The 23765-nt window shown below is 38.6% G+C and overlaps 2 protein-coding genes and 2 long non-coding RNA genes across 6 annotated transcripts; 2 read left to right on the forward strand and 2 right to left on the reverse strand.

Annotated features, from left to right (window-relative positions):
* Nucleotides 1-89: 89 nt before the first annotated feature.
* Nucleotides 90-1340, reverse strand: LOC149036856 (uncharacterized). The gene is made up of 3 exons (XR_016181532.1): nt 1227-1340; nt 759-852; nt 90-167 (listed from the first exon to the last, which is right to left on the reverse strand). It is a non-coding gene; the product is annotated as an uncharacterized LOC149036856 (long non-coding RNA).
* Nucleotides 1341-4304: 2964 nt separating this feature from the next.
* LOC113673800 (carbohydrate sulfotransferase 1) lies at nt 4305-5753 on the forward strand. The gene has a single exon (XM_027190245.2). It carries the CDS (start codon nt 4369-4371, stop codon nt 5644-5646), a length of 1278 nt encoding a protein of 425 aa, XP_027046046.2. The 5' UTR covers nt 4305-4368; the 3' UTR covers nt 5647-5753.
* A 1847-nt stretch (nt 5754-7600) lies between these two features.
* On the forward strand, nt 7601-23224 carry LOC113673786 (uncharacterized). 2 transcript variants are annotated; one of them, XM_089190157.1, is made up of 9 exons: nt 7601-7955; nt 9393-9494; nt 11013-11216; nt 13750-13836; nt 15497-15580; nt 16019-16081; nt 16616-16774; nt 17288-19465; nt 22305-23224. In XM_089190157.1, exons 1-9 carry the CDS (start codon nt 7717-7719, stop codon nt 22534-22536), a joined length of 3348 nt encoding a protein of 1115 aa, XP_089046283.1. In that variant the 5' UTR covers nt 7601-7716; the 3' UTR covers nt 22537-23224. The 2 variants fall into 2 exon arrangements, with proteins under 2 accessions (XP_089046283.1, XP_089046284.1); XM_089190158.1 differs by having other exon boundaries at nt 17291-19465.
* LOC149036857 (uncharacterized) lies at nt 20267-21652 on the reverse strand. Of its 2 annotated transcripts, XR_016181878.1 has the most exons (3): nt 21398-21652; nt 20833-20923; nt 20267-20572 (listed from the first exon to the last, which is right to left on the reverse strand). It is a non-coding gene; the product is annotated as an uncharacterized LOC149036857 (long non-coding RNA). The 2 variants fall into 2 exon arrangements; XR_016181879.1 differs by lacking the exon at nt 20833-20923 and having other exon boundaries at nt 21398-21645.
* Nucleotides 23225-23765: the final 541 nt, after the last annotated feature.

Consider the following 23765-nt stretch of genomic DNA (forward strand, 5'->3'; position numbering starts at 1 on the left):
GAGGTCCAACGGTTCTCAAACGTTTTATATTTTTGGACAACATTGACTCAACAAACATGTGATCCTGATAAAACGCAGAAATAACTTACCTTCTCTCGCTTTTGTCGACGTGAAAGATCGGCAGCGAGAATTAATTCTTCTCTTATGTATGACGACTTCCACAGGGTCTGGCTACAACGACAATGTAAAATGTTTGAGGAAAAAAGTGGTAAGGATGCAATACCGCCATGAAACTGCTCTCAGCGGTATCAAAACCGGGGGGTGCTCCAGGAAGTTCTAGATGAGACGGTTCCTGTTGAGATCCGATCCTTTACTCACCTTTACAACTGTAGAAAAGGTATCCTTTTCGTACACTCTCCACAAAATATTTGTGCCTCTTTTGAGCCTATTTTTGATACCAAACCGACAGATTACGATTCTTAAAAAAATCCGTAGTCTGAAAAAGTTCCGTGTAATGGGCGGAGCCTCCCCATTTGAGTCATTTTAGGGAATACCTCACTCCCCCCTTCAAGATAGAAGTGAATCGTTTGGCTGCTTCAAAAACAAATGTTATAGATTAGCTTTCATTCTTGGCCCGAGATGTGAAGGAATACTTCTCTTTGTCTCTCAGGTCGTTGATATTTAGCCGCATCTCCTAATTAACTTACAATACATAGGCCGCATACGCCGCATGGCGAGCGAGGGAAAATAGTCGGTTTATCAATTTACTGTTCTGATCAGGCGAGTAACAGGCAACAAAATGGAATGTATTTACTCACCTTTACAATTAAGAGTCCGAAGTCGTTCGGAACTAAAGAAATATCTGAGTCTTGGTAACGAGTCACATACTTGTTAAACACAGCAGAACACCACCTAAAGAGAAACGGAATGAAATGAAGCGAAAGCTGCCTGCTTTGTATTGGGGAACAAACGATATTTCAATCTCTTGACTAATGCCCGTGGCGCTCAAATAAAACAGACAGAGGTCACGAGGTTTTTTCGTGACTTAGTATCTTATTTTACATGACAAATCAAGTATAACAAATTTCGTTGTTCTTCCAGTTAAGAGGCCTTTCCATCTTGCGTAATTTTGGACCATAGCCATGAATATTATGGTCAGATTTAGCTCAAGGCTTGACCTTCCTAAATAGTTATCCTTCGTAAAGCGGACGCTCACATTTGAACACGGAGTTTTTGTGAGCGAGAAGGATAAACTCGATAGATAAATGGTAAATCGTTTTACTTACGGTTTGTAGTTTTCATTGATTATCGAATCTAACTGTAAATTACAGATCGTGACGTTTGGACTGCTTTGCGCTGCTAAGCATTGACTTAGTCAGGCGATGGGGTCGAATGATTACACGTCAACACTTATGTTGCATGATGGGATAATGGTTAGCTGTCATTGGTGCATGAATTTTGGCACGCTGCATTTGTATTTAAACCTTTGTTTCCATCGAGATGAATTTAGGGGTGGTTCAAATTATCTTATTTCTCGCAAGAAAAACAGGAGTCAAGCGGCGAGGAACGCAGGCCTCACGCTCCCCCTGCTCGCGAGTAGGATACAAACAGTACTTTCCCTCAGCGGTGCGCGAGTGGAAAAAATCAAGCTGAAAAATCAGCGGTAAAATACACCGTGCACCGCACGAACTTTGATTTTTTTTTTTTCCAACGACTGACCCTGGAAAGCTGGTTTACTAACTTGGAACAGACTCCCCTCAACAGGTGTCAAACACTACCGGCACCATACAAACGACTCATCCACGACATTAACATTACAAACGAACCGAACAGAACAGAACGACCTAACTTCACTAACGGATCCAAACTGACCAATCACGACTGACCTACGCCACTTGAGTCTTACAGCCAATAACATCACGGCAAAACTGACCAATCAGTGTACACGAACCGGACTAAGTACATTCGACTGACAACAACCTTTCACTCGACTCTGATGATGACTTCCGCTCAGGTTGCGAAACGTCAGTCACCACTACCGACAACAGTCCTTCTCAGGACTACACTCACCCGGACGTTCAAACCACACTATTACTGTGCTTTTTCTATTAAATATTCTTGACTACAACAGATTATGGTAGGTAGAAGAGGCTACTATATGGATTAAGAGTTGCTATGAACACTTTGAGCGACTGATCCGTAAGCGCTAGGCGCTTATCTACGCACTGCGAACCGATAAGTTTTTAAATAAATATTAAGTATCTAGTGATTTTTAAGATGTGTATGGACTACAGGTCGATCCCGACAGGTTCCTTGCAGCTTTTTTAAAATCCAAAAGAACCGTAAAAAGTTTTTATAGCTAATTCTAATTCTTTTTTTTTTTTTTAATCTTTTACTTAACAGATAGAGAAGCCTTGGCTGTGCTGTGTTCTGTTGTGAAGCACGCAGGAAGCGGCTAAGGCACGATAGAAGTGTAGGGAGAAACGCGAGACGTATTCGAGTGTTTCTCCTCACTTCTTGAGTGCTCTAGCCGCTTTCTAAGTGCTTTACAACAGAACAGAGCGCTAGAATATAGTCAGGGCTTCTCTACTTGTTTTATAATAAAGAATCCGTTAAATTCCTTACGCATTACTTTCAATTTTAAAAATAAACTTTATTTCCAAAGCGAAAAACAGTGTCGTCAGCATGCTCTTTACTGTCATAAAGCACACTACAATAAGCCAGTCAGAATCCCCTGTTATAATGGTTCTAATAAGGTACATGAAAAAATTACTCAGTTCTGATTGGTTAAGATAAATGCATTTTTCAGGTAATTCAATGTAGAAGAGGTTTAATTTAGTGCAAAGAAGTAACAAACCAGACCGAACAATTCCTTGAACTGTTTAGCTGGAATTTGCCCTTTTTTGCGCCTTAAAGATGTGAAATATCATTGTATATAATTGTTTTGATGGTACGCGGTTGTTTTGACCGAACGCGCGGTGTCACTTGTAGGGTTTGAATAGATTATTTTTGCACTTGATCCGCACGCTTTGCTTCTGAATAATTATGATAAGCTATCTCGTACTTTTTTCCATGTATATTATTAAACGTAATCACATAATTTTTCTTTGGCAATTTGGAATAGAGAAGCACTTGTAACTTTTTTTCAAAGATCTCAAATTGCACCCGCCCTCTGGGCTCATGCATATGCAATTTTGTTAATCTTTGAAAAATATTGTACTCGTGCATGTCAAATTCCAAATTGCACTCGAAATCATGTGATTACCTATGCAAATAATCTGATTGGCTGTCCAAGACTTAAGTTGTCAAAAATGTCTAACCATCAAAGTTCACATAGTTCACAAAATTAATAGTTCGGCAGGTCGAATTTAACACTTTTGCCTGAAGTTTTTTCGTCTCTAATACAGAATCTGAAAGTGACTCATATTCAGTGAAATCTGGCCGAATTTTGGCTAATAAAAACACGCATTTTTTTTTCACATGGCAATTAGAAATCAAACTGTTCAAGTGTGTATTTTATCATTGAACGACAGCTGTAGTTACTGGAAAATGAAGATTGCTTGGGATGGCAGCGCCGTAAAACTCGGCTGCAGTGACTGATGTGGCCTTCCACTGAGCGCGCGCTCGTACCGATGACGTAGGCTGCGTTTATTATATATCAACAGTCCACTCGTGTAACGTAAGGCGCGTGCTTTATGGAAATATAATGAACTTGTTCTGACCAATCACAGCGCGCGCATTTCTCGGAACATTTTATAAACTCTTATAAAGCACGCTCTTTCAACCAATGACAGCGCGCGTTATATATGAGAACTTTATTATAAATTTAGTTAATTATTTTTATGTATTTATCTTATTAGTGAAGAAAGCAGTTGTATGATAGAGTTTGCCAGAGTGTTTAAAGTTTAAAACCATTGAACGGATGTTGTTTCAGGCACAAACACATGTAATTTTGAATTTAAGGAAATCTCAGCTTTTCAGATTTGGAAATAAATGATTAGTGCCTCACTCACAGAAACGTCTGCATTCTTGTACAATTTTTAGCATTTTGTAAAAATTTTAAATTGACATCAAACTCTTGGTACAAACTCCTTAAACCAGCTCTGATATTGTCCAGGGAATATTTTTTCCTCACGATAAATCTCGGAAATCGCTGCAAAACCAAGAGATTATATTCTCTTGTGAAAAACGGATTGCGAAAGCAAAAAACAGGAACACCAGATGTCATTACTCCCAGACCTCTAAACTGGTTTGGTTGCCATAGATTCCATACATCTTCCACGAAAATCTACGAAATACAATTCTATTATTCAGATTTAAATGTAGTCAATTGTTATGAATGAAAATACATTCAATACAGATTTATTGATTTTCGATGTAATCTTTCGGTTTATTGTCGACATAATTCACTGTTAAGCTTAGTCTGCCATGCTTTTCTTCTGGAGAAGATCTGGTTTAAAGCGCCTTTACTGCTGTACTTTCCGCTTAATACTGGTTGCCTCAATTTGTCTTTCAATCGGCGTTTTCGTCTCTAATATTCTGCTCGTAAATCAACGTCCAAGCGTTGTGAAAAAGGATGAAGAAAGTGTCCTCTCAGAAAAGTTAGACGAAACTCCAAAGTTCTTCAAAGAAAAAAGTGAAAAAATCCCATTCCTCGCGCAACCGAAGAAAAAGCGACAAAATCTTATAATTGTGGCACATGGTCGATCGGGGTCCACGTTTTTGGGAAACATTTTTAACAATCATCCATCAGTATTTTATCTGTTTGAGCCTTACCAAACAGTTGAAAGACTGGTTGCTTTCCAGCCAAAAAACAGCCAAGAATATCATGACTTAGCCTTCAGCTGGATGAAAGGTATTTTCCAATGCAATTTTGTGTCCTCAAGGCACGTAGCCGATCTTCAGTCGTATTATCGCAAAGAGTATCCGTCAAACTACAACCCGTTCAAAAGCTTGACACTTCTTCAACCGCCATTTTGTATTTATAACACGACAGATCCTCGATGGAGTTTAGAAAGTTGTCCTCCACTCAACCAAGGTACTATGGAAGACTCTTGTCGGACACAACATAGTGTGACCGTGGTGAAAGTTTTGATATCGAGAATGCCTGATACAAATCTAAAACAGTTGCTGACAATTTGTGACACGGATCAATTTGACTGTAAGTTCATCTTTCTCGTTCGAGATCCACGAGGAATCATCCCTTCTTCGAAAGCTGTCGGGTTTTATGGTGATAATGACAAAGTTCTATTGAACGGAACACAGAGGTTTAGCCAAGAGGTTTGTGGTGCCACGTACAAAAATCTGAACATTATTCGATTCTTGCAGGCACAAATGAAAAAACGATTTATGTTATTGCGATACGAAGATTTAGCTGTGAACCCTTTGGAAATGCTACCAAAATTGCTGGAATTTGCAGGGCTGCCAGAAGACGAAAGCTTAACAAGATGGCTGTACCTCGCGTCTCATTCGCCTGAAACGAAGAGTGAACAGTCTGCAGCAAGGTGGCGGCAAGATTCCAAAGAGGGCGCCGAAAGATGGCGTTGGAAAGTAAAGTCGTCAATTATCTCTGTCATAGAGCATTACTGCAAGGACGTAATGGAGACTCTTGGGTATATACCTGTAAATGGCTCCTACCAGGTCCAAAAAAATCTTACAATCAGCCTGCTTGAAGAATATTACGACGCGTTACATTGGTTTCAATAAAAGCACCAAATATGCATCCTCATACGACTACTACGTATAAAGTTTAATGGCAACCATTAAATTCTCAAGTTTGAAAAGCAAAAATAATTCTTATATTTATGAATTTTTTATATTTTTATATACATTTACTCATATATTTTTCATATTTTTATATATTTTTTTCCGGTCAATTTTCCACCTAACCGTTCGTGACACCCGCCGCTATCGTTGAAATTAAACGGACACGTTTCGCATCATCGAGGCTATTTCCAAATTTTTGTCGAAATCTTCGAAATTTTTTCTGCAACTTTAAAAAGATATAGATTAGGAATTAGATCGATACTTTTTTTTGTTCAAACATATCAACGATATGATTGGCTGAACAACAAATGCTTGTGTAATTTCGTCGCGTAGATTCTTTTTAAGGCCCGAAAGAATGTTTTAGCTAACGTGGTTTTATCTTTAGAGCTTAGCACTTCACGAAAAAAACAAAAACAAAAACACCATTAAACTCGAATTTAAATCGAAATTTCACCCACCTTCCGACAATTCTGTGGTCAAAACCCGGAAAAATGTACACTAAACATATTTCTCGATATCAAAAAAATTGAAAAGAAAAAAATTGTTTGTCTCTCTATAAGGACAGTTAGTGAACTGCAAAATCAGGCCAGGAAACATCGAAAAAAGAGAATTATTCCGGTAAAATTTAATGCGACAGGAATCAGAAAGAGCTTTCGTTTCGGTAAATTTTAGAGAATAATTTAGAAATCCAGAGATTTGAGGCGTTTTTCTTTCAAGCTGGGAAATTGCTTGGTTATGTAAACTTTAAGGGATTCAACTCTAGTCGATATCCACATATCTGAAACGAACAAACATAGGATTCAGTCAAATTTGCTCCATTCACAAAAATTAATTTTAAATAATCAACAGTATACTTCTTTAGCCTGCTATTGAATGACACAGTTATCGCAGAAATATGCATTTTACTCACACATCATCAGTGACCTACAGTTTTCATCCCTTATAAGAGAGTGAGAAACGTGATATTTCATTTGTTGACACAACTGCACTATGTTTGAACGTCACATCGTTCCCAGAGTCCTCTGCGAGAGTATACAGATGATATTCAATTTGATCACGCGAGTGCATTTCTCTTCTTTAGCTTCTGTAGAGGGAGAAAGAGAGAGGAAGCTGGGAACAAGGCATGTGAGTGGTTATTTGCGCGCGAAAAGTTGGACGCTGGGAAACCACCAATCATTGGCCAGAGTTTGATCCTGGAGAAAATCTAGGAGAGACATGACACCATAAAGGGGCTTTATATCTCTAAGGGATCGGTCATTATTTATCGCCTGGGGGAGGGGGGGTGAGAATTAGCGGATTTTGGTTATGCCACTGTAAAATCAGATCGCTTGATCAGAAACGTCTAGCTCGGACGTGCATCATTTCAAATTTGACTGGATTGAAATTCAAACTTTAAACACCCTGCGGGACTCCGAAGGAAAGAGAAGTAATGCCTTGAAAAATGATGTTTTGAGCCACTGATCTCCCTGAGCCTCCTTGAAAACCAATTTAAAACTAAGCATACCACAGGTCTTTTGAATAATATAACTTGTTTATCATGACGAGTGTTATTTCTAGGTCAGTGAAGGAATATTTTTCATGGATAATATCCGTAATTAGCATGTACCACACAGGTGAAGTGGGCTTTTGGTGTGCGCTGATTGGCTAGTTTGGAAGTGACTAGCAAGTTCTACTCTCCTCCGAGCAGGCGAAGAGACAAAATGACGCGTGGAGAGTTTAATTTCGACCACATTTTGGTGTGTTAACAGAAAAAGAAAGATTACTTTTTTCGGTTTAGTGTGGCATGTTTCAAAACAATTATTCACTTCAGTGTCGGTGATTAATTTTAAATTTTAACGCTTTGGGGATACTGGAAAGAAAAGAAATCACATCGATCACATGTCTATCAAGTGCTGTCAGGTGACAGGTGATGCATTGTGGGATTTGACGCGCAACGTGAAGTTTGCCATGTTGTATCATTTCTTTAACTTTTCTTGTAATGTGTTACTAAAACAGCTGAAATTTTGAAAAATGTACAACAACATCGGTTTGCAGACTGCCCGTGGGTCAGGTACGAACGGCTATGTGCAAAGGAACTTGTCTCTCCTTCGTAGTAGGAAGGATAAAATCGAGTACCACACTACTGAGGATCTTGCCAAATTGGAACAAATGAACACGAAAAAACCAAATCAAGAGATCTTGGAGCACGAAAGGAAACGACAGATTGAGCTTAAGTGTATCGAGCTACAAGAAGTAATGGAAGAACAAGGGTGAGTGTTAAGACCGAGCGGAATTCTGCTATTTAACACAGTTGTAATTTTGTTGACTGCCAAATTGAAGACTGTGTCTGATAGTTTGATTTTAAGCTGCTTACTCCTCTTACCCGGTCGGGTGTCTGTAGTCTTTTATCAGGTTACTGAGTGAAGTGGTTTAAGTATTTATTGTCCGTGGTATCATAACTATGAAGTTTGTAATACTACGCGTGTTGTAAACATATTTGGAAATTAAGAACTCAGGCGAAATTCGCATCTTCTGTAACATGGCAAGTCATGTTAACAGAGTTTCTCGAAATTCAAACAAAAATTCAAAGGAAGGTAATCAAATTTGCTCGTACGTCCTAGAAACTTGATGTCGTAGCAAACAGGAAATGTGATGCAAATTCTGTGGCGTATTTTGGTACTAATTATAGCTGCGACATCTTGGTTTGAACAGTTGGTCAAAGCTTTGCAGATGTCTTCTACTTGCATGATTCATACAGCATGTCACTGAAGAATGACAGCCTCACAGTTATCCTTACCCAAAGGTTTTATGTAGTGCTGTACACAGTGGGTTATTTACACTTGCAAATTTAACAATAAACAATATTTATTACTAATGAATTAAGGGGAAAGTTTTTTAAAGAAACTGCAGTGCTGTGTGAGTAGAAGAGTATAACAACTGAGTTGAGAACATAAATTGGCCACCCTAAAGAGTTTCAAAGCTGACGTTTCAAACACTAGCCCTTCATCAGAGCAAATAAAGGAATTGTGGATTGTGTGTGTGTTTAAAGGCAGAAAATGGAGTTACACTATTGGTAGGGACAGTGTAACAAGAAAAACAAGAGTGGATTATTTGAATGAAAAGCATTCATTCATACGTTGGGAATCAATAGTGCAGATTTGAAAGACAAATTTTTGTAATCAAGTTTTGTGGCGACTGATTCTGAGAACACCTTTATGACGTAGAAAGGAACAACAAAGGTACATCTGAACCAGTACTAAGACACTTTAATCTCCCTATTTATTCTTAGCAGCATATAACAGTCTGCAGTTTCTCCTTGTATCTAGACAGTTTGGAAAGCCACAAAGCTTTATAACAAAAACTTATCTTTCAATTCTATACTCTTAATCCCTATGGTGTCAGCAAACACTCAAATGTGCAAAAGACCTAAGTTGAGTGCCAGTTGATTTTTGTTTGCCATAAACTTAGTTTGATCTGAAGCTAGTTAAGTGTGCCATCTTAAACAAATAAACCATACAACTCTTTGTTCATTTTTTTTTTGCATAATGAACGGTCTTCCTATTCACTCCCACAGCTTAAATCCTAATTACCTTATATAACAAATTGGTTGTTAGCAGTTAAATATAAGTTATAAAGAAAAAAATGGAAAAGAAGAGCAGACCCTCTCATATTAATGACTATTTTGTTTTTCTCTGCCTGATTTACAGATATAATGACAGTGAAATAGAAACCAAGGTTGAAGAGTTACGCTGCATTCTCTCTGAACAATCAGGCATTGGGTCCAAGAACAACAAAGAAGGAAAGTCTACGTAAGTGCATACTTGTGTATAACCTCATTACTCCGATTTTTTTCTATTTTCAGCTGGGTCTGCAATAAGAAATTGCAGTGAATTTCAAATGTAGAATTCTTCCTCTCCTTTATTTTTTTCAGGAACATACATGATGCAACTGGTATAGTTTATTATTATGATATGATTTGATTCAACATGAATTACAGCTTGTTTTTAAAAAGTTGTGTTTTGTTTTTGTCATTGACTGTGAATATATGAAAATCATATATGGGAACTGCAGATAAATAAGTGAATATGAAAGTGAGCTTGGCAGTTATGAACACTACTGTACTACTGGTGAAGTAGTGTTCATAACTGCAGGTCACTCTGATATTCCTTTTTGTCACTGATTACATGTAAACCTCTTCAGGACCTGGCAAATACAGAGACATTTTGATCCTTTTTTTCATTAGACTGCTAAGTATATATAATTGTTTCTACTTATGTCTACATCCATAAAACTTTCCCCAATAATGAGGTAGCACTTATTTTATACCTACCTTCTTGTATGAAGCCACATTTTTGCACCTTATAATTGAGATCTTGTAGCCTTTTCTTATGGTTTCCTCAATGTCAATATCTTGTATATAAAAGAATGCCTTTGAGTGTACTTTTAGTTAATTTACCTGAAACTTTTTTTGTCCCTTCTTCTCTTCCTTCACTTTAACTTTCCATTTTCCATCAGGCTCTATTTTTTTCAGAGGTATTTGTTTCTTCATGTCAACTTTTTCTGCTTAATTTTTGGTACTGTATTGTTAGGAGCTTTCAAGTAATGAAATTCTAATTGATGAATTATTGTGCTATCATTCTTGAGGTATACTTTTTCATACTCATTCTTTGTTTATGTTTTAGCATGTAGAAAGGTAAGGTCCATGTGAGCTCTGACATTAATGAATTACAACCATAACCCAAAGGTTGTAAAATGTTCTTGTGAACAAGTTACAGTAAAGTTTACATATTTGCTATGTTCATGTACGAAATATTTTTATCTGAGAATCATTACCATGACAGAGTGCTTGTCAATTGAGGGTTGTAAAAACCTAAACCAACGTTATCACTGCAGCCAGTCAGATGAAAGGAAAATAATTAAGGAGTCTGTGAGAGATGAAAGTTAACTCTTTCACTCCCAAGATCTGATCAGTAATTCTCCTTACCATCTGCCACACAATTCTTATGATGCTAGTTGAGAATTTGCCATTGGATCAACTAATAATCTCCTCATTGATTATTTATTCTCATCACTTGTGTGCTTGATCCATAGTCATATTTTAAGGAGAACTTCTGTCTTGGTCACTATGGGGAGTGAAAAGGTTAAAACAAGTTAATTTTTGGTTGGTTGAAAGGATTGTGCAAGATTTATCGCCAAACCATACAGCAAAACTAGGCAAAACTGTTGAAATCCTTGATAACCTTTAACACTCAACTGAAAAGTACATTATTAACATCTGTTTCAGTTTTATATATAAGTAAGGTAGTCATGATGCCTAATTTTTTTAGTGTTACAGAAACACATCAGATGGCAGAAGCTAATGAGCAGAAGAATGCTAAACTGAAAGAAGCTCTTGGAATTAAAGAGGATTACAAAGATGGCTCGTCATTTGATCAAGAACTGAAGGCAGCTCAAAGAGCTTCTGAGCAGTCAGCCAAGGCAGCAAAACAAAAAGAGCTGGAGAAGCAAAGAGAGAAGGAGCAAAGTAGAAGGTAAGAATCTGACACAACCTAACAAGCCAAATTGGAGTTCTGAAAATACATGCACACACATTGGGATTGAAACTTGTAAACCACATCAAGTTAGCCTTGGAAGACTAGAAGGAAAAAAAATTGATTGGAAAAACGATGTTGCTGAGAAAATTCTTGACTCATTAGGGTTTGCATGTTTTTATCCTCACATGTGCAAGTGTTTCTTTTTTGTGCCCCAGTTCAACCTCTCCAGTCAGCATTGTGCAGTCTTGAACTGGGAACTGTTGGGATTTTAGCATTGGGGTTTACGAATCAGTGTTACAGAGAGCATTGAGTGTAGGGGCATTTTTTAGTGTGTTTGTGTGTCTCGCAAAATCTAAGTCTCTTCAAAAGAATTCCAGTATGAGAATGCCCTTTAGTTTTGAAAAGAACTAAACAATTAAATTAAACACACTTGTTTATTTACTAAATAACAACAATCTAACTATTAATAGTAAGCAATCACAAGAGTTAACTTGAAAAGAAAGTTGGTGTGATTTTAAGTTCAGTCAGTTCACTGTTTCATCATATGTTCATTTTGAGATGACACCTACCATTTTTCAATATATATATATATATATATATATATATATATATATATTCCTATTAAAAATTCTGTTATCTGAGAACAATTATAGACTTGTGGTGGCCTAGTAAAGATAAATTTTGAGGCATCATTGTGGTCATTTATAAAAATAAAGTTTGATAAGCCTGGGAAATAGAAAATCATTTGAATCAATAGAAAAATGGTGTATCTCCTTGTAACATTAGTTTACAGGATGATGAGGAACAATTTTTTTTTTCATGGCATCATGACCTACTGAATGTTTGGTTCCTTAAAAATGAAAATCAGTTTGTTGCAGTTAAGTTGTTATACAAGGAAACACATAATTATGTCCCATGATACTGCATAGTACCTTAGATCCAGTTTTTGTTGTCTTGTTGTCTTGTAAATGTTTCTTTTTGCTTTAAATAGTGTTTTATTTTAAATTTTTGTTGAATGTTATCAACCTACAGGAAAATTATTACTTTTGCAACTTACTTGTAACTTGTACTTTGTTTATGTTTTAATCATAATTTTGTGATTATGATGTTTATTCAAGCCAGATAGGTAAGTAAACACGAGATCTGTTCATACATATACAGCTGTTTTGAGAAAGGTTTGCAGAAAATAGGACAAAGTGCATGTGATAATCTCTAAAGGTAATCTGGATATCTGGTAATCAATGAATTTCAACAAGCTAAATAAATAAATAAACTCTTCAAACGTCCTATGCGTTGTCCTTACAGTGATGTTTTCTCAGGATTTTCCTGAAAAACTCTTTACATTACTTTTTGGGGTTGTCATGTGTGCTTTTCTGCTTTTTTTTTTATAAACAACCTTTCCAGAAGCAGCTGGTTTTTGAGTGTGGGTTGGGTTGGGTTGATTCAGTTGCAAAGGTTTAAGAATGTGGACTGAGACAGCCTGGGCTTCATTGGATGGAGCAGCAGAGAGTTATTGAGCAGCCCTCTAGTAAGAGTGTGTTAAGGAAACCAAACATTCAGTGGTCATGCCTTTTTTACACAATTAGTTGTTAAACACATTAGAGAAGGATTGAGGAAGAACTTTTGTCTACAAACTCAGTCTTAATGATGTTCTTGATTTTCTATTTCCCAACACTGTAGCTAGACTACTTGTATTTGCTCATTTGTTCTCAAGTTTCATTTTGGCTCAGGCAGGTAAGGCCAGTGGTCTTAAGATTTTCTTATGTTATTGCTGCTAAAACCTGTAAGACTTAATCATTATTATTAATTTTATCATAACTATTACTAGTATGATTATTATGAATTATTTTAACAAGAATCATTGTGGATAATTTTATTAGTTTTGCACAAAATGTGAACGACTTGAAGTGAAACACTTGGGAATTTGTCTGTTTTAGTTGCTTCTAATAATCATTCAAACATAAAATAAAACAAATTCTTGTTAGTGTCACACTTAAAAACATGTGGATTTAAAGACCAGTTCAATGATCCCAAAATGTTTGGCAGTACTACAAATATACTCTTTCTGATCTGAAAATTGATAACTTACCCAATTCTGTAAGTTTGCCTTGATTAACTTTTGAATGGCCAGATACCCAGAGGTTTCAAAACAAGCCAGTGACTGCCATAGTTCTGCTGTCTACTCGATAATAGACATCAGTTACTCTGGTCAAAGTAATTACCGTTTGGCCCTTAACCCTTTAACTCCCAGATCAAATTTGTAATTCTCCTCACTGTCAACCATACAATTCTTATAATGTTAGTTCAGAGAATTTAGTTTTGGATCAACTAATCCCCAAATTGATATTTTTCTTATTCTCATCACTTGTCAGGTTGATATTACATTGACACTGTAAGGAGAAATTCTGTCTTGGTCACTCATGGGAGTTAAAGGGTTAATGAACTTTTTCCAGTCACTTGCATTTGCAGAATCCGACACTCAGATATCAATTGTGTTATATTAGTTTTACTAATTATTATCTCTTTATAGAGCAAAGGAGGAATCGCCACCAAAGAAGAAAAAGAGAAAGCGTACTCCTGTGTCTGAGTCTTCAGATGAGAGGAGTCGCTCAGACAGGTATGGTTTGGAACACAAACTTTAAGTTTTAACTTTGTAACTAACAAGTTCTGATTGTTAATTTTCCCCTTTAGCTGCTGCACACCTTAAATTTAAATTAGTTAGGAGAATTTGGTGTTAAATCAAGATAACAACTTTGACCTGATAAGTTTGAATATTCTCATTATGTGTTACCTTGATATTGTATGGATATGAAAGGGAGAATTTACATATTAATCACTTCTGAGAGTTAAAGGGTTAATGTTTTTGTGAATATGAGGAGGCTATTGGCTGCTGCTGGCCCAGACAAAATCTTTTTATGTTTAGGTAATCAGCTGTAGCTTCTTTTTTTCAAGGTTTAGCTGAGGGTTTTTTTTTTTTTAAGGGTTACAAGCTAGGGCAGTAGCTGTTTGGGATTTGACAGTGAATCTTTGGGCAAACGAAATTTAAAAGAGCAGTGTACAAACAAAACCTCTTTTATTCCATAACTGAAAAGCTATAATTTACAAATGCATTGATGATGATGGCAGATTCTTTTTAGTGGGAAGATCAGTGGGAAGAAATAGCCTTAGACCTGAATTGGTGTAATTAAGAAATATTAAACATCTAAGATTGGGAAGGATTATGAAGAAACCTCATATTTTCCTCTTATTAACAGGTTATACTGTGACATGTTTATGCACAACTAATGGTAGTATTTGCAATTTATCTGATGTTGTAAATTTTGAATCATTTTCACTGCATGTATTAACAATGTAAGCGAATTGAGAACCATAGATCTAATACGAAGCAAATCAATTCTGTTGTCCTCACTCTGATACTGAAAGGAAGCATGTTCCTTTAGATCTTGGGTCAGAATGAGATGATATTGGGTGTAGGAAACATATACCCTAGATTCTGAAATCAGGGGGCATCTGCTAAATCTTTTTCAAAAAAAGAATTGTAAACTGCTCAATGCAGTCTGACCAAAGTCCCCTGCAAAGTGTTGTATGGCACATTTGATCTTATATTTAGATGTTAATTTCCTGATAAGTAATAAATTATTATTATTATTATAATTATTATAATTATTATTATTATTATTATTATCATTATCATTATCATTATCATTATTATATACATGACTGCATGCCTAGAGCTATTTATGTACACTTCTATACTTAACAACGTCAGGAAATGTGTGCAAAATGAAAGGGAGAAAGCAATTATAATTAAGGGTCAAGCAGAAAAATGATGCTGGCCAGTGGTCTGCAATTTTAGCAATTGTAGAGAAGAAGCCTGGAAAAAATTAAGGTTTTGACAGGATTAGAACCCAGGCCTCCCAGATACTTGATGGGTGCTATTACCAGCTGAGCTACAAAGCAGCATGTCGAGAGGAAGGAAAATTTTTTAGAGAATTCTTCTTCATAATTATAACTAAATGTCTTTGAAAGAAATCAGACTTTTTGAGTAGCTGTTGATTTGGACTCGTATATGAATTGCTACAGGGCTAACAAATTCTTTTGTGCAGTTTAGCCTTATCTTATGGTCTGTTTATGGGAGTCTGGTTTACAGGGTAGTTGCGCCCCAAGAAATATGTCATCTCGCATGTTTAAATCTGTTTGCTTGCAGGATGTTTACCCAATGAAGAATCAATTGATGAGGCTACTGTTAACACTGGCATTGTTTTTATGTCTTGCAGTTCTGAGAACAAGTCTGAGAGGGAGTCCTCACCAGTCAGACACAAAAGAAAGAAAAAGCGCAAAGAAAGGACACCAGAAGAAAGGTAACTTCACTGCAGACTGGGCTCAGTGCAACAGCACTGCATCTGCACTGATGTCTGATAACAGACTTTCTTTCGCAGAATCAGTAAATTCAACTTGTTATTTGGTGATCATAGTTGTTTTTCAAGTAGGGAATGGGGGGTAAGAATGGGTTCACTGTTAGTCCTTTGTTCAAAAACTGAGACTGGGAAGAATTTCTTAGGGGGAAATTTTTTACTGTAGGTAGAGCATTGCAGGTAAGAAAAATGTTAACCATCTGTTGTTGAATTGATGTTGACATTGAATTGCAATTTTTTTCTTTATCTATTTGTATAGATAGATGTAAACCACAGGCTTTCTATTAGAGAGAAATGAAAGCTAAAAGGAAAACTAAACAATCTTGCCTTAATTCTAATTATTTTTCTTGTTTCGTCGGCTTTTTTTTTTCAAAATTTCTCTAGTTCTTCAGAGTCTGAGTCAGACAGTCGAAAATCAAGAAAGAAGAGGAGAGACAAAGATAGAAGGTGTGCTATTGTTTTCTTCACATGTTATGGAATTTTCATGCCATGAATAATATTTCTCTGGGAAAACGTTTTATTGCTATAGTACAATTTTAGTTGGTGTTGATGTACATGTAGTTGTTACTGGTGGTGTTATTTTTGTTTGTTTTGTTTTCCACTGGCTTTGATACTCTATTTTTTTATTGCAAGTACATCAGTGACATTGATTTAGGAATTTATTGTTCTGGTAGATCTGGTGTATTTTTTAAGTGGTGAGCTAATCATTGGCGTTAAACTGTTGTGACTTTTTTGTTTGTTTGTTGAGTATGTTATTTGCAGTCCAAAATACAACAAATATTCTCAAGTGTCCTTCGTAACATCTACGTCACAAGGTGAAAAAACTGTAGCATAAATGTTATAATGATCATAAAAATGTATGTAAAATATAGAATGAGTAAAAAAATGTTAGATAATAAAAATATGATCTCAGGATCGAAACTCTAGTAACCGTCTCGGTGGTGTTATTTGTGACGTGTTCTGGTGATTTTCTGTTCTTAGCGATGATGGTCGCAAACGTTCCCGTAAAGCTGAGAGCCCAGATAAAAGCCGAAAGTCTCGAAAGAAAGACAAGGAAGAAAAAGCAGCCAAGCAAAAGGAGAGACACGTCAGTTCAGAGGATGAAAAGCCACGAAGAAGACAAAGAAAAGATTCAGAAAGGTAACACGGTGTTAAAACATCAGTATGCAAGTTCCCCATGCTGTTCTCTGTACATTTCCTATGGTATTTGTAAGGAGAATTTGTCTAACAATCAAGAGCTTCTTGAGTTCGAAATCATTTCCGTTATTCTCATGAACTTACTGCTTGCTTCAGTGGAAACACTGTTGTGAGAAATTAGACATTTGTCACTCTTAGGGTTAAAGAGTTAATCTGCGCCGTGTTACTCTGCCGTTTATGGTTGAGCAGCCCTGAATGACGACTGCGAACGGTGAACTAAAGTAAAAGGACTCTAGATCTCTTTTAAGGTGGTGGTTCTTACGCATGCAAAATTCTGTTAGTTTTGACAGTCAATTTTAGTTTGGTTTCTGCAACCTACGTTGACACGGGCGTGGTTTTGTCGAATGCACTGGATTTGCATTATTTAAATTCTGTTCAGTTTTCCCTACTCTTACCTGAGCCTCACCGCTTTAAGAAATATATAATATATTTACATTGTTTTTTGCAACTTAACAGTAGTTCAGAGAGTGAAAGCCCTCCAAGGCGTGACAAGAGGAAGCAACAGAGAAAGGATAAAACAAAAAGAAATGACCATCGTAGTCCATCAACGGACAAAGAAAATGTCCCAAGACTCCAACGCAATAGATCCCCGTCTCCAGATAATTCCTCCCCTGAAAAAGTTAAATCTCGTCGACAGCAACATCTTGACAAGTCTGATACGAGAAGAGAAAGGAAAATGCGAGATGACCATGAAAATCGACAAAATGAAGAACGTGTGAGACAAGAACGTGACCGCGAGGAACGTGACGATCGTGCGCGTTACGATCGATCACGTGCAGAACGGGATCACTCACCCGATGATCGCGTGCGCGGGGAGCGTGTAAGGCTACGTCGTAGTGGAAATGGAGATCGACAATCTCCAGAGAAAGATCGGCCATTGTCTGAGAATGGTGTTCGTGAAAGGCAGCAGCGTCGTGTTGATCGGTCGAGCTCTGCAGAAAAATCATCTGAGGTAAGAAAGAAGAGAAAGCAGCGGGACGCACGAAGCTCTTCTGAAGAACGGTCGGAAGGACGACGTGAACCTGATGAAGAAAGGCCTGAAACAAGGCGTCGAAAGTCGAGTCCCATCCCTGAGCAGTCAAGAATCACAACCAGGAAGGAAGATTCTCGTGAGAGAGAAGAAAACCGTCGACCACAACAGAGGGAAAACTTTAACTCCAGAAATGGCGACAGCAAGGCGAGTGGCCGAATGCGACGTGATATTACTCCCGAGGACAGAAACCGGCGACGTAGTTCATCAAGAGAAGATAGAAGGAATCGAAAAAAACAGTCGCCTTCTCCTGACGATAGGCAGCGCGTAGAAGGTATACGAAGAAGCCGCAACCAAGAGCGCTCTGAGAGTCCTCCGAAAGAGACCCGACGGAGGACTAGACAGTCTGCATCGCCATCTCCTGATGCAAGGAGGCAAAGAGGAAGGTTACCCAGCGAGTCTCCTCCTCCTCCTCCACCAAAAGTGGCTGCTAGCAAGAAGAAAGAAGTACCAAGTGATAGCCAAAAGAAAGTGAAACGAACGACAAAGAGTAAGGCCCAAGAGAAACGGTCCAGTTCAGAAGAGAGTTCTTCTAGTAGTTCGTCCGAATCTGCGTCAGAGTCCGAGGACGGATCATCGCATAGCAGCCGTGTGTCACCTGTGCTGACCAAGCACAAGTCATCGCCTGATACAAGTGAACAAAGAACTCAAAAGAAGAGGCCTTCTCCGTCACCTCGCCGTGCTAGTCCCAGTCCTTCACCCGTGAAACAATCCAGGCGGTCTTCAGATAAAGCTGCACCTCCAAGACGACGAAAACCTAGTAGAACCCCAAGCCCACCGCCTGCGCGTCGAAGGTCCCCAGCGAGTCCACCCCCAGCACGTAGGGTATCTCGAAGCCCACCCCCAGTACGTAGAAGGTCGTCCCCGAGCCCGCCCCCTGTAAGGAGAAGGCTGTCTCCAAGTCCTCTTCGTTCTAAGCCTATGAGACGAAACCGAAGTAGAAGTAGATCGGAAGAAAGATCAAGAAGAGATCGATCAGTGAGCCCCAAATCTGCGAGGAGGCGTAGTCAAAGCCCAAGGCATTCGCCTTCCCCTGCTTTACAACCTCGGCGGCGGCGTCCTTCTAGAAGTGTAACTCCCCCAAGACCCACCAGAAAGCCCAGTTCGTCACCTCCTCGAAGTCAACCTGCACGAGGCTCCAATCAGCGCCGAAGAAGAAGCGTCAGTCGCAGTCCTCGGCGTTCCCCACCTACCCAGTTCCGCAGGCGTCGACCTTCTAGAAGCCTGAGCCCACCAAAACCCAAAAGAAGCCCAAGCCCTATCAGAAGGCGCAGGTCAAGAAGCCCGGCTCCTGCTGGAGGCTCTTATCGGCGTCAAAGTAGAAGCCCTTCGAGAAGCCCAAGTCGTGGTCCAAGGCGCTCTCCGCCCAAGCAAACGCGGAAGCGTAGACAGTCCAGAAGTGTAACCCCGCCAAGAAATCGACCGGCGCCAAAAAAATCTCCTGCTCGAGATAGTCCTGTTCAAAGGCGCAGCCGAACTCCTAGTGCGTCGCCTGTTCGTAGAAAGGACAAAGTGACGGAACACGAGTCATCTCCTGTTCAGGCAAGAGGTCGAGATACACGTGAATCGGCGGAGAGGAGTAGCCAGGAACCTCCGCGTAAAAGGTACAAGTGATGTATTAAAGATTATGACTGATGAAATACCTTTAACACGATAGTTTGCTTAAATTTACGTTAAGTTCAAGCCGTCAGTTATACCTGTTTGATCAACTCGACAATTGCGCCAGGTTAAAGGGCATGTAAACCCAAAAAACGTTCATTTTCTTTTCACATGGATGTTTAGTAAATATATCAAGTACACCAAAGGTACCATTCGTTTTTTCTCAAAAGTCCATTTTCACTTTGTAAAAGCTCTTCCAAATTCGAAACATTCGCCATCTTGAATGGCGCCATCTTTCCTGTGACGTCATGGGTGGATCCTCCAAAGTCTCGTTTTATAATCGCGTGAGGCACGAAGGAGTCTTTTCTACAGCCGTTGTTTGCTGGTCTCGTCATGATTTTTTTACGTACAGTTTGCTTCAATATAATCAATTTTTTCGTAATGGTGAAGCATTGAGCCGTCCAGTTTTGTACTGATTCAAACAAAACTGGGCATACAATGCAAATATTTCCAAATGACGCAAATTTGAAGCGACAATTTGTGAAATTTGTTCAAGTGAAAATAGCCGATTTCGTCGAGCCGTTCGAACGTTCTGTTGTTTGTAGCAGTCATTTTTATTCCTGGTGCTGTACCGACGATTCAGGCCTCACCAGAAGCAAATTATTCGGAAGACGAAAAACGACCCATACAGTCGGCAGACGACGAGGATTCGGAAGTGGCTGACCAAACTGAGAAAGAAGTTGAGCTCTTCAAAAGTTAGAGGTCAACAGAGAAAGTACAAAATCGATTTACATGAGAACGTTTCGTTAATTAAACAACAATAGCTTTATTGGTTCTCTAAAAACATCTTTTTTCTCATTTAATGAAAGATTATGGGGAAGTCAGTTGTTTGGGAGCCAGCGCTGAGCCCGTAAAAGACACTGACATGTCTGAACCTTTGCCTGTCGAAACACGTATCAAAGAAAGAGAATTTGTTGATATCAGTGTGTTATAACGTGATCTGGAATTTTGTCGGTTCTATACAAAGAATTCTATACAGGATCCCATAATCAACCCTTATGTTCTATAAGAAAATCCATGCCAGCCCCACTTAGTGCTTCCTTTGAGAAACCCTGCAGAGAAACAGCAGAAGAATTTGTGTGACGGTTTTCACAGCAGTGAAAATACATTCAAAGGTCAGTAGGACAATATTCATCATTTTGAGTACAACTTAAAAGATCCTGATTTCAGCTTGCAAAACTATCTTTTCAATAATGCAAATCGAAGCAAACACAAACAGGGTTGGATAATTATGAAGGCCACACAAGGAAATGCACATGATACAACTTGTTTTATCGATGGAAATGCTTCTGAGATGAAGGATATTGTTTACCGCACAAGACAGCACAGCGACCCTAAAGTGTTTGCTGAGATATCCCCAACACCAACGAACAAGCTATCTGTAGGCAATTTAGCGAAATTTCCTGCCAGGAAAGAAGCGAAAAACAACTAGCTCTAGTATTGTATTATTAAATCAATGGCAGAAACAACTCAAGTAAATCGATCTCAAAATGTAACAAAACAGATGAAACAGAAAATATTTAGCTTAGTCGTTTCTGGTGTGATTATCTGTGCTTTACTGCTGCCTGTAAGCGTACTTGGCCGTCTCCAGCACCCAGAAATCGAGGCAAATTGACTGAAAACCTGGATGCTCAGTGATACAACTTATCTGGGTTTCAGGCCATTTTGCCACAATTGCCCGATTTCCGTACAACAAACACTTTCATGAGTTTTCGGCATTGGTTGACAAGTTCCACACTCGCACCTTTGATAATTTTATATAAAACACTCTCAGAAGCTCAAGTTTAAAAAAATTCTGTTGCATTCCTTTAGATTGTACCCTCGCTGTATTGCATTTTCATGTTAAATACAAATAAATCACAAAGTAAATTAAATACCAGTCTGAGTTTCCGAGACTGTCGCATCGCTGTCGACATGTTCTGTACTGTCTTCGTGCGGATCGCTTCGGTGAACCCTACGCGGCTCATATTGTCAAGGACGTGGCCCAGACTCTCCTAAAGATTCTGGATTATCCCCAGCGCTGTCATGTACTAAGCTTAAGGCATTCGAGTCGCTACCTTCTGAAAAAACATCTTCCGAACTACCGCTACTTACACGAACTCCCACACCAGTTCTACTGGGGAATATGTGTTGCGCAATATTTTGGTTCCACCGCTTACGTCACGACTTCTCGCTATTGTTTTTACCGGAAATGGAATTTCAGTTGATAATGCCGATTTTCTCCTAAAATAAGTCGAATTGGACAAAACTAATTTCAAATTCGTTTTCTACGCCACTTTTTACATAGTATAAGAAAAACATGTATTTTTGGGTTTACATGCCCTTTAAAGGAACTGGCGCTTTGGAAGAAGCAACTGTTTTCCTCGCTGCCATCCAGAACGAAAGGTGGAAACACGAATATTTCGGCTTTTTCAAATGTGAAAGACTTATTGTCTTCATTAACGACGTCATACAACACAAAATTAGCTCTACTGATTGGGTGCTTAAATGGAGGTTCGGAAAAATTACGCACCTACGCGGGGACGTTGGGTCTATGTCGCAAAATCGTGACGTTGGGGGGGGGGGGTGGACCTTTTTGTTTATGTTTGCATCTTACTTTTGATGTTTGAAAGGACTAGTAGTGACGTCTAGAAATTTGCAAACGTTGCTGTTTGGTCTTGTCACGCGACGGTTCTTCTCTCTTGTTTCCGTGACAAGACGAAACAACGGCTGCGAATTACATTGAAATTAGCTTCTCCTTGAACGAGGTCGTCTTTATTGAAACTGTTTTTCTTGGCATTTTAGAGTGGCTCAAGAGAAAAACCAGAAGATTGAGGTGGCGAAGCCAAGTAAAACGAAAAACGCAGAAAGCCGATCCCGGAAGAAAAGCAGTAGCGAAAGTGGAAGCGAAAGTAGCTCAGAAAGCCAGAGTAGTGACAGTGAAAGTAGTGAAGACAGTAGTAGTGGATCGAGCAGCAGTGACGAGGAGTCTGGGTCCAACAGCAGTAGTTCCTCTGACGTTAAGCAAAGGCGATAAGCGGTGGTTTCGTTCAAAGGGGTTGAACATGCAGCTTATGTTAACCAATAGACAGGTGGCACATAGAGTATGCACAGTTGTAATTAAGGCAGTTTTTTTGCCGTTGACTGTTTCTCTCTCAGATAGTTTTTTATTCTACGTGTGGATTCGTTACTTTCGTAGACAAAGTTGCCGGGAAATTTGACTGAGCTGACCCCACCTTTTACGGAGAACCTTGTGCTGTTCTCTGATTGGACAATTTGGAATTCCGAACGAAGCTTTACTTGTTCGGCTCTCTGTTAGTGAATTTACTTTTAAACAGTTGGTAGTTACCACGAATTTTGCGATGTTTACTAGGATTAAGTCTGAGTTTTACTTTGGGAATATCGCAACATTGATAATTTACTAGCTTCCCCTGTTTTTTTCCTTGTTTTGAAATGAATGTCAGCAGACATCCCCAGAGAACAGACCCTTAGTTGAGAAACTTACCAAAATGGGTTGTAACAGTACTTTGATGTGAACTAGAGTCTTTCCTGAAGCAACTAGAATACTGGCAAAAAGCAGATTTCGACTTCATCAAAAGGAATTGAAACGAAAGCTTAAGCTTTTACACGATTTTTGCTACTGTATATGGAATATCCGAGAGCCACTCCTGTTAGAAAATCCGTACTCTTAGAATCATAGCGAAATAAACAGTGTTTTTCACTTGTCTTGTGTCAGCATATCTGTTTTTACTTGCATGTATCCCGTTCTCTATCTGAAAGTACGTCTTAAAGCGTGAAATTGAGTATCGTATGGGTCAACTCCTTCCCAGTGACAGAAAGGAACTCACCGACCAGACAATTTATGCAATAAAGTGACACGAGTGGATTTTTTTTAACCTTTCAGACACCGTTGTCTTGGCTCGGAGCAGGACAAATTTTTGTGATGCGTGAGATCTGACAGATGTTTTAATCCACATGCAAAGATTTGAAGGAGAACGTCAATCAAGGAAATTTGAACTGCGAATCTTTTAGGCAGAAGCTTGCATAAATGTTTACATTTTAAGCAACAATCAAATGGTAAAGATGGAAAATTCGTACTTCGGGATGTTGCATGACAATCAGTACTCAGGGTACTGAATTAGTTCCAGCCGTATCTCTAGATCCAAGTACTGTTTAATTTGTAAATCCATGTGATTGACACTTTGTGGTCAACAAATATTTAGCTGTTTTTCAGTGCGCCCACGTTTGACAAATTATCAATTTAGC

The sequence above is a fragment of the Pocillopora damicornis genome, chromosome 12, assembly GCF_964200805.1.
Source record: "Pocillopora damicornis chromosome 12, jaPocDami1.2, whole genome shotgun sequence".
Taxonomy (NCBI): Eukaryota; Metazoa; Cnidaria; class Anthozoa; order Scleractinia; family Pocilloporidae; genus Pocillopora; species Pocillopora damicornis.